The 11,606-nt window shown below is 32.6% G+C and overlaps 1 protein-coding gene across 1 annotated transcript; it reads left to right on the forward strand.

The window, feature by feature from the left end:
* The first annotated feature begins 8,191 nt into the window (after positions 1-8,191).
* LOC116000101 (ethylene-responsive transcription factor TINY-like) lies at positions 8,192-9,314 on the forward strand. Its single transcript, XM_031240123.1, has one exon. It carries the CDS (start codon positions 8,433-8,435, stop codon positions 9,183-9,185), a length of 753 nt encoding a protein of 250 aa, XP_031095983.1. The 5' UTR covers positions 8,192-8,432; the 3' UTR covers positions 9,186-9,314.
* The last annotated feature ends 2,292 nt before the right edge of the window (positions 9,315-11,606 follow it).

Below are 11,606 nucleotides of genomic sequence, written 5' to 3' on the forward strand. Positions count from 1 at the left end.
TTTTCAGTACTTAATTATATTTCTAGTGCACTGGAATTATTTTCCAGTACTGGAATATATTCCAATGCATTGGAAATATATTTTGCCAAGCAAAGACGAATTGTATACAAAAATTAATTATATAATATTTGACATTTGTTCTCCAAATATTAACTATTCAGATGGATGATTCTTCATCTTGTCAGCAAAACATTCCAAGTGAGTCAACAAAAGAATTGGTTGGGTAAAAAAGCTAATTGATGTTTGGTAATTACGGAGTAATAATAGTGTGTTTGAACTTTGGATTGCTATTTTGTTATATAATTTTTAAACTTTAAATTTGGATTATGTGAATATGTATTGTTTGGTAGTGTGTTTGAAAAATTAAGATATGTTGAAAATTAGGGTTCTTAAATAGAACCAAATACTAATCCAAACTAATTCCAAACATTTTCAAACTGAATCGAACAATAATGTTAAAGTGAACGGTATCACTGTTTTTAATACCAAAACTAAATTAAAAAAAAAAAAAAAAAAACGAATGAAATCCCGAAATGCCAACCCATATTTTAGTGATGATGAAGAAATATTAAATGTTGGTGTAGCGCAGCTCAATGGGGGCCTAAGCATAGCAGTTAAAGATTTAAAAGACTTCTAGACTAGTGCACACCATTTGACAGGTGTAGACTATGGTCTTGTTTGGTAAATGACGGATCCATTCGTCAATTTACACATTTTGACTTAATCAAAACGTCAAAATTATTGTTTGGTGAAACAGTGATTTGAAGAGTTCTACAAAGGAAGTTGGGCCTAACAAGGTTTGAATCTTCAGCCTTTTCTTAGTAAAATCACGGACAAACCAACTCAACCAATTAATCAATTGTTTATATATATTTGTTTTATTATACTTATATCTAAATATGTACTATATATACATATATACATACAAGGACTATATATGTGGTGGGGGTGGGGTGAGTGGGGCCAGCTGCCCCCACTACCCCCATACTGGCTCCGCCAGTGTTTGGAGCAGCGTTTTTGTTCTGAACCGCTCCTATTAGCACGTTTGGGGTTTGGTGTTTAGAGGAAAAAATGTATTTCACCAAAACGCCCTTAATAATAATTTTAAAGAAAATATGAACTATTGTTTCTCGCCTCAAGTCCGATCCCCTTATTTATTGATGAGAGTTGAGGCTCATTTCTTCTTCCTATTTAATATATACTAACAAAAATTTAATCTCTGTAAGGATAATTTTATCCAATAAAAATGATAGTACAATATTTGTAAATAGTCCAATGTACCATTCAACAAACATAGAAATACATACAAAAATAAGGGGTACTAATTACTTAGAGTCACTAAACATATCAAATAAAAATCAACGCTCAAGTGCAAACGCTACCATGCAATACTACAAAATGCATCTGCTAATAAGTAGAACACTCAAATTGCGACTCTAAAAGTCAACCACGTGAAACTACAAAGTGCATGTAATTATGGGTCATGTGAGACCGTCTTACGAATCTTTATTCGTGGGTCGGGTCGGGTCGGGTCGAATTAACATGCAAATGTCATACTTATATGCCCAAATGTAATACTAATTAAGAATAAAAATTTTGTCAATTATAAGGAAAAATGTAATACTTTTAAAGAAAAATGTATAGTAATAATTTTGCATTTTGATGTAAAAGTATTATTATTTTCCATCAAAAGTATTACATTTTCTATAATAAGTATGTTCCGCTTACTTATTATGAAAAATATAATACTTAATAAGTATTACATTTTCCCTTAAAAGTATTACATTTACCATTTTAAGTAACAAAAATTTTATTCTTGATTAGTATTACATTTGAGCATATAAGTACGACATTTGTGCGTATAAGTATCACATTTTCACATTGACCTGACCCGACCCGTCTCACACAAGTTTTTACCTTTAATTATATATAAAGGTTGGTGCACTAAGATAGTTGCATTTTTATATATCATTGAGTGCACTTTGTAGTATTGCAAGATGCACTCAAAGTTTGTAATAATTTTTAAATTGCTACTGCATTTTTCTCCTTGCTTCAAAGCCATTGGTCTTTCTAGATCGATGACTAAGATAAGTTTTAATTTTTATTTCATATGTATTGGTTATCTCTCTCTCAAACACACACACAATTGAAGGGAAGAAAGAATACTAAAACTCAAATACAAATGCATAAATTTTGGAATATATTTTTGCAATAAAAATTTTAAAAAATAAATTTCCCTTTTAAAATCACTTTATTTATGAATTAACCAATTTTATTATTAATTAATCAAATAATAATGTTCTAAAAATTTACAATAAAAAATATTTTTTCTGTTTTTGAATTTCCTTATCATTTCCCTATATAATTTATATTTCACCCTATTCATGATTAGTACACTTATTATTATTATTATTATTATTATTATTATTATTATTATTATTATTATTATTATTAAAATATTTTTTTTTTGAATGAATGAATTAGTTCAACAAACTCGAAGTGATTTTCAAAGTAAAATGTGACCTTACGAGTAAAAGGAATCGTCACTTCCCTCCTTTATTCCCAATTGAAATAGTAAGAGCACATGCAATGTAAGTTTCAATAAACATTTTAATGAAAAAAGACTCACACACGTGGAGATGTTGAATATCTGGTTTAAATCTATTGTAACATTCAAATAAATAAAAGAATATATTTATGGAACATCTTTTTGAGACGTATTTACCTAATTAAGTGCATTGTAGTTTATAGTGTAATTTGATTTGATAATATCTACACGCTATTCGAGACTCTAGTTTAGATTAGTATGATCTTTTTGTGCAAGGATTCTATTGTTTCTATCTTCAATATAACTATATGTACAAAAACAAAAAACTTAATTGTGTGCATTAGGTCTACTATAAATTGCGGGTTAATATCTAATAATATTTCATAATAATAAACTTAATAGATTTTTTTGCACTTTTAGTCCCACGACTATAGTGTCACTTGCAGCATGGTCCACAACTTTCAAACTTTGTAATTTTGGTCCACGACTATTATTTTTGTTGCAAAAGTGATCCTTTTTCAGTGAACTAATTTTGAATTTTTACTTAATTTTACTAAGATTAAATTCGCTACCTATGTTTTTAGAAATGAATTAGTTTTAACTTTAATTAATTTACCAAAATCAAAATAATTGAATTGGCTACCTATATTTTTAGAAATGAATTACTTTTAAATTTAATTAGTTTTTTTAGAATTGTCCATTTTAATTCTACTTGAAAGTGGAAATTTTTTTTTTCCAGTGAAAAATTGACTAAAAATTTGCCGGGTTTTTTTTTTTTTTTTGGTGGCAAAAAAGTGCCAAAAAAATCGCTGAAATTTTTTACCGGCGATAAGTTGACTGAAAAACGACTATTTTAGCAACAAAAACAATAATCGTGGACCAAAATTACAAAGTTTGAAAGGCGTGAACCAATCTTGCTACTGACACCATAGTCGTGGGACTAAAAGTGCAAAAAAAAATTCTAAACTTATATAAAAGGTTTAAAATTTAAAGTGAGCCACGTTCATAAAAAGTATAACACAAATTAAAGTTGTTGATTTCTTACCAACATATCTTTCCACTATGTACGGGGTTGCAATTCTTTCTTTCCCTTCCTTCCTTCCCTCTTGACTCTTGAACAAATTTTATTGAAGGACAGACTAGGTGTTTCAAGGCACATATGAAAGTCTTGGTTCAAAATAATTAGCGTTTGCCATGCTTAATTAATCTTTTCTTGTCCTATTGATTTTTAAAATAAAATTCACATGTATATATATAAATATATAAAAAATGTGTATAACACTATTTGCCCATCATATATCATTCGAGATATAGATGATCTTTTTTCTTGTTACATAACATTCAAAAAATGCACCAATGCATCAAAAAAAACACCATTAGATACGCATTACCACAAAATACACTATTAGGTGCGTATAAAAGCACCACACAGGGTTCGAAAATGCACCATTATGTGTGAAGAGATATGGTGCATTTTTGGGTGTTTGGTGCGTTTTGTGTCACATTTGTGCATTTAATTGTTTTGTGTTTTGCTAACACTATTGGTGTATATTTTATATACTATTGGTGTGTCTGCACTAAACTCACTTTGGCGCGGTCGCATTTAAACTTATATATCTAAAAGCATAATAAGTCTCAATCAAGCATTCACTTACTACTGAAACACATAGAGTCAATGTCCCTACACTAGGGTTTGAACCTGAGACCTCTCATTTGAACATATACTTCATTGTAACATAGTTAATAGTACTAAAAAAACCATTCACTTACTAACAACTTTGATCAAGATATGTTAAACTTTCAAATTAGAATTACAAGTTACCAAAGACTTTGTGGTCGAGCAGCATAGCTGTGACTTTTCACATGAGTATGCATTTTCAAATGAGAGTTCTCAGTTCGAATCCTTTGTGAGGACAGAGCCAAAAGTAGGAAAATAGGTGTATAAAGCGCCTCAAACTACGAATAGAATAAGGAGGAAAGCTATGTATCCTATTTCCCTAATCCATATATATACATAATACATGCCACAAAAATTATTTTTTAAAAAAATTAAAAATAAAAAGCTTAGCTCACAATTAAAGGCGTAATCTAGGGTTTCCATCATTAGATTTGTCATTTATATTGAATTTTGTGCCCTATTATTTGATTTGATGCAATTTGAAATATATTCATCGTAATTTGGTGTAAAATTTTTTATTAAAGCAACATTATTCAACTAATAAATTACTCCGTAATAATTAGTAATAGTAGTATTCTAAATATTATAAACTATTGAGTCACTTTTTTTTTTGAATACTATTGAGTCACTAATTGTTACAAAATTTTCTTTTTCATTTTTATGATCCAAGTATCTCAACTTTGTTGAACTATATTATGGACCTCATATGAACCCGTCTCTAAGTCCATGGGAAGGTAAAATCGAGCCTGCCTTTGAGAGCCACATCTGACTGTACACTTCTACGTACAAGGAGCTCAACCCGAACTCCAGCATAACCTAAGGAGCCCAACTCCAACATCCTTGGGAATCCAAAACCAAACTCAATGTTGCAAAAATTACGCTTAGGTGGTGGTCGACCGCCTAAAAATTCAGAGGAATTGCCATTCTAGGTGGCCTATGCGTCGATTAGGTCGCGGCGGACTAGGCGATCATCTAGGCGGGCGTCTAGCTAGAATGCCGGTTAGCTGTTTTTTCGTATTTTTTTAAATGAGTTATTTTGCTCAAAACGATGTCATTTTTAGTGAAATAACCCTAATAAATTGTTCAAATTGGTCACAAACCAAAAAAAAAATGTTAATTAAAAAATTCAAAATCATATACTCTAATAATAATACTTTGTGAGCTGTGACTTTGTGTTGTATTTTGATTTTTAAAATCTTTATAGAATTTACAATTCTAGATTTTTTAGGTTAATTTAGTATTAACTATTAAAGTATTAAATAGTTTATAATTACCAAGTTTTAAATAATTTTTTATTTTTATTTTATTAAAAAAAGGGTCCCTAGGCGGCTGAGGAGCACCTAGTGATTTTTGCGACCATGTCCAAACTAGGAAACTCAACTCTAAATTATTTGTGATGAGATTCAAACCTCACCCTGTTGTTGAAAGCGAGCCTAACATGTAACACCCAACCACTAAAATGGAAATCGTTACAAATGTTTGTGAGCATAAATATAATACAAACATAAATGTGCAGTCCAACTATGAGCTTAGGCTTTTAGTTGGATGGAGCACGTGCTTCAATTACATTATGTATGTATGTAACACTTTTAGTAAAAAAAAGGAATCGATACTTTTTTATGAGTCAACAAGTATTATATTTTCACCAAAATGTAGTTCTTTTTTCCTTGAAAAGTATTATTGAAAATGTAATACTTTTAAATGAAAATATAATACTCCGTACTTCTTAACTCGTAAAAAATATATATATTTTTATATAAAAAGTATTACACCTTATGTGTTATGGTATCATATGACCAATTGTAAATTTAAATACTATAATATTATGGTATAAATGAAAAAAAAAAAAAAAACATTAAACATGTTTTTAGAAAAAGTGTAATGACATTATACAGTAGATTCTATGTATGGAATCATTTCCTATGATGATGCCTAAACGCCAGATCTGTTGTGAGGGACATTTACTACGTGAGCTATATGTCCGTTGCGACACTTGTATATATAGCTAATGCAATGTTACTATAGGATATTAATTATTTGAAATCATTTATGCAATAACACCGGTTTAAAAATTTAACAGCTAACCTAACTCTAGATTTAATTTACTGGTTAATAAATCAATGTGAATGTTATGAGGCAATTTATATTGTGGACCAGGGTACAAATAGCATTATGGACATTGGATCAAAATGACGAGATACAGAATTTTATAACACAAAACACAAAAAAATCACAACACGAGACCCATACACATGTTATATATTTACTTATTTTTCAAATATGATTTTAGTATATAGCCTATGTTTGGCAAACCTAGCTGAAAAGGTAGCTAAAAGCTGAAAAGTAGCTGAAAACTGAAAATGTATAAACTTGAAGCTGAAATTTGAAGAGTTGTTATACTAGCTGTTATGCTTAAAAGTGTTTGATAAAATTAGCTTTCTGATAAGCTGATAAATATAAAAAGACTAAAAATGACATTTTCATACCATTTAAATAGTTTAAATTTAAATAGGTTTGTTTATATATTATAATATAAAATAATAATGAAATCAATATATTTTAATAAAATATAAAGTAAGAAAATATATTTAAAAATATATAAAGTAAAACAAAGTGTTTATAATTCATAAGATTAGTTCATACAGAAATTTATGTTGAAGCACGAATGTCAAATTGAAATTACAATGCCAAAAGGGTTTTAGTTGGGAGGGATAAAAGATGTCATTTATTTAAAATAATAAGGATACAAATGAAAAAATCTCTTATTTTAAGCTACTAGCTCATTTTGATAATATTACCAAACAGAGCTTATAACTTATTAGTAGGTTAAAATAAGCTATAAACTCCTAAATAAGCTTTGCTAAACAGAGCCATAATTTTGTTCATAGATACAAAATTTCACAATAAAAGACACAAAAATCCACAACATATATAAGAGACAATTACTAATTTATTTAAGGTACATAATTCGTACTTTTAACGTACAAAATTTTATAACACAAGATACAAAAACTCAGAACACAAAACACATACACATGGAACAAGATTCACATTACATTGTGAACCCTGGTATAATGATTGATGTTATGATATGGCATTGCTTTTGAAATAAAATTACTGTCAGATCTTATCTAAAACGAGTCTAAATAAAATCAATCTGTGTATGTAAAAATCTTTTGATTAAATAGCATAAATTTATAAATTTAAGTAGGAAATCAAATATTTGATAATTGATACTCAATTTCCTAGATGTTTAAAAAACGTATAGTATATATTATAGTAACAAATATTGATGTTGTGTACGTTACTTTGATCTTTTAGTAAAATTTGTAGAGTAATGTTCATAATACATTGTCTGAGTATTTGATTATTGCTTGTGCGATTTTTTTTTTATTAACTTATGATAGTGTTTATTAATTTGTGAGTAATTTATTTATTTTTACTTTAGTTATTTTAGGTGGCAAGTTGAAGGTGTAAGTTTAGCATCATTCCATCCAAATGTAGAATTATATTTGATTGGCATGCATGTAAGTATAATGAAGCAAAATTACTATTTCGCTACTAATTATAATTTTTAGCAGGTAAGCGTGTGTAATCTTGTAGATAAGTTAGTGACATTTCATACAACGAATATTAGGTAATATTTTTATTAGAGGAAGTTAACATTTTAAAAATTTATAAATTACTGGAGAAGTTAGTTACAGTTAACTTAGTAACCATAATATTACAAGTTTAACTTCTGTAGGGAGCAATATATTTGTGTTTTTTATTTAAGTTATAGGAAATCTAGGTGTTTACCATCTTAAAATAATGATTACAATCGTGACCCAAAAAATAATTTCTAAATTTATGTAACAAAATTCAATGATTATTATATTCGAACTGGTAGTCCATACCTTTAATTAACCCAAGTCAAAATTTTGTTTCTCTCTCATCCCATTCTCTCTCTCTCTCTGTCTCTCAAGCCTTCTCAAATCTCAATATATAAACCCCATGGAACGCAGAAAAATGAGCTGCACTTTGATGATCGATCACCACGCACCCTGCATAAAACTCTTGTTCATCGGGATCTTCTTCCCACTTCTCACTAAAACCTCGTCATTCTTAATTCCATCACTCTTTTCAATTCCCCAGTAATCAAACCTATATCATATATATATACAGTGCAAGATCTTAATTAAAAAGTGAAAGGTGTTTGTGCATTTGATGGCTGAGCCTCATGAAACTGAGTTGTCTACTAGCAACTCGTCTTGCTCGGCGAGCAGCCGCTGCAAACGGCCGAGAGAAGACGGCGCCGCCGGGTGCGGCGGCAAGAGCGGTAAGAGGAGTGATCTGAAGCATCCATCGTACGTGGGCGTGAGAATGCGGGCCTGGGGGAAATGGGTGTCGGAGATCAGGGAGCCCAAGAAGAAATCTCGGATCTGGCTCGGGACATTCGCCACGCCGGAGATGGCGGCTCGGGCCCACGACGTTGCCGCCCTGTCCATCAAGGGCGACTCGGCTCTCCTCAACTTCCCCGCGCTCGCCGGGCTGCTGCCCCGACCCGCTACGTCGACCCCGCGCGACGTCCAGGCCGCCGCCGTCAAAGCCGCGCACATGGACCACCTCGACCCGCCGCCGAAGCCGCCGTCGTCCTCCGCCGCATCGCTCGCGTCGTCCCCGTCTTCCTCGTCGCTGGTGTCCACCGTCACGTCCGGGGAAGACGCGTCCACTCCGCCGCAGGACGAGGACGAGGACGCCCTGCCGCCCAGCCCGGCCGAGCTGGGCGAGATAGTCGAGCTGCCCGAGCTGCGAGACAACGCCGAGCCGACCCGGGACGAGTTCATCTTCGTCGACTCGTACGGATGGGACTTCTGCCACCCTTGGTCACACCTCGACGACGGCGGTTACGTCGCCGGAGACGGCTTCGACGCCGTACTTTCCGGCGACTTCGACAGCTGCTTGTGGCAGCATTACTGAGAACCAACAAATCAAATGGTGTGCTTAGCTTGCCATTTTTTTTTTCTTTTTTTCTTTAGAACTTTATTTCTTTTAGGAGCTAATAAATTTGGAATGTTGAATGATAACTCCCTTTTTACCCTTTTACTTTTTGGACTGATGATAGATAAATATCAATACTCTCTCAACTACATACCTTCCTTGCATCCCAAGTTGCCTTATCTACATTTTTGTGTGTGGTTACCTTTTCTTTACTATTCTAAGGCTCCATCCCTAACACTCACCACTAAGATAACTAATCTCGAGATCTCAATCGAGCTTCATTCTAACAAAATTCACAACAGACGCAAAAGGGACATTACAACGTATTATAGACAAATGATTGTTTTTGTTTTAGTGTTGATTCATGATTTTCATGAGCAGCAATATTTGAGAAATTATGAATAGAGTATAAGTGTGAAAAGTGCGATATAGTATGAAAGGTTTGAGATGTTTTCTGAATCCGACAATATAACCTAAAGTTGAATTAGTTGAAATTAAGATGATTATTGAATAACAAAGTCTAGAGAAGTATAGAAGAAAACAAGTAGAAAAACTACAGGATGCCATACAAAGGGAATATGTAGGATTCTGCAAAAATTGACTATTCAACCAATCAAAAGCCACGAGTCCATCCTCTCAATTATTAATTAATTCCTCCCAAAATATCTTAATAATGTTTTGACAATTGTTGTTATATATAATATATACTTTTTTAACCAGCTTGGTTGGCGTGAGTGACCGTGCACTATTGTACCTTAAGAAATGTGGGAACTTCAAACCCTCTCTTGTATGAAAAAACTGAAAAAATCAATCTGATAAACATTTTGCTTCTTAATTGGGCCGATTCGACACAGACTTAAAGATGCCTCCTTCAGCTAGGGTTTGTTCAAGACATCTTGTGACCGAACAAAAAGAAAAAAAAAATACTTTCCTTCCCTCAAACTCCAACTCCCAACCCACCTCTCAAGCTTTTCTCAACTACCAAATTTACAAATTTATATGATATAATTAACGTGTCTCGGAACTACTGATTAAAAAAAAAACAATTTTCTATTAATTAATTAATTGACCATTTGTATCATATTAATTATTCTGTAAGATCTGACACTGAGCCCTTAACTATAAACCGGAACAAGTCAATGTCAAATTCAATACAATATCATAAAATAGCTGATACTCGAACTGACTCTTAGCCTAAATTTTTAAGAACAATTTTCTTTTTTGAGAAAATAATATTTAATAAGTGTGAATAGTTGCGATGATAGTTCTTGAGACGGAGACAGGTGCAGAAGTGCAAAAGTGACAGTTGCTTCAACGTTTCATGGTTACCTCAATGACACGTTGGTCGGTTTGACTGTAGATTGTTTTATAACATCTCCGTTCTCTGCTAATCATTAATTCCCTCGTCATTCTTATGTAAAATTTATAGAATTTTAATTTCCAACAAAAAATAAAAATAAAATAAAATAAACGACGAAAGAGAGAACAATTTAAGTGAAACAGCAAATTGCAACGATGGAATTTGCTATTCCGTGCGACATCACATCACAAATTAAAGCACCATGTACATTGTACACACGTAATACTATATAGTACGCTCTTGAATAACACTGTGTTACCAAATTGATCGGCCATTAATCATTCATAGAATCAAACACTTATTACTCTGTCAAAAGTGTAGATATAACTATATTTTGAGAGGCAAGGCGTTGGACTTGTATGGCTTTCTGGCCTCCCTCGAACAATCTTCTAGTCCATCACCTGGTGCTGGATTTGGTCTTTTACGAGCCTTTGTCTGACAATTTCTGAGTTGTTTGTTGGAGAGGTGGAAGGTGAGAAAAATGGGTGCAGTGAAAAATGGTTGTGGTTGTAAGGTGTTTAGAGTATAATCTTGAAGATGTAATTATATTTTCGAGAGGCTAGGTGTTGGACTTGTCTGGTTTTCTGGCCTCCCTCGAACAATTTTTTAGTCGATCACCTGATGCTGAATTTAGTCTTTCAGGGGCTTCTACCCGACAATTCCTGAGTTGTTTGTTGGAGAGGTGGAAGGTGAGAAAAATGGGTGCAGCGAAAAATGGTTGTGGTTGTAAGGTGTTTAGAGTATAATCTTGAAGATGTAATTATGTTTTCGAGAGGCAAGGCGTTGGACTTGTCTGGTTTTTTGGCCTCCATCGAACAATCTTCTAGTCGATCACCTGGTGCTGAATTTGGTCTTTTACGGGCTTTTGTCTGACAATTTTTGAGTTGTTTAATTTGTTGGAGAAGTGGAAGGTGAGAGAAATGAGTGCAGTGAAAAATGGTTGTGGTTGTGAGGCGTTTAGAGTATAATCTTGAGGATGACGTACGCCACAATGTTCATTCATTCAATTCCCTTTGGCACACCACAATCACAGCTTTGAT

Source organism: Ipomoea triloba, chromosome 12 (assembly GCF_003576645.1).
Source record: "Ipomoea triloba cultivar NCNSP0323 chromosome 12, ASM357664v1".
Classification (NCBI taxonomy): domain Eukaryota; kingdom Viridiplantae; phylum Streptophyta; class Magnoliopsida; order Solanales; family Convolvulaceae; genus Ipomoea; species Ipomoea triloba.

Bases quoted from the DNA above. Each gene is read 5' to 3' on its own strand.
- LOC116000101 (XM_031240123.1), top strand. From the start codon at position 8,433: ATGGCTGAGCCTCATGAAACTGAGTTGTCTACTAGCAACTCGTCTTGC.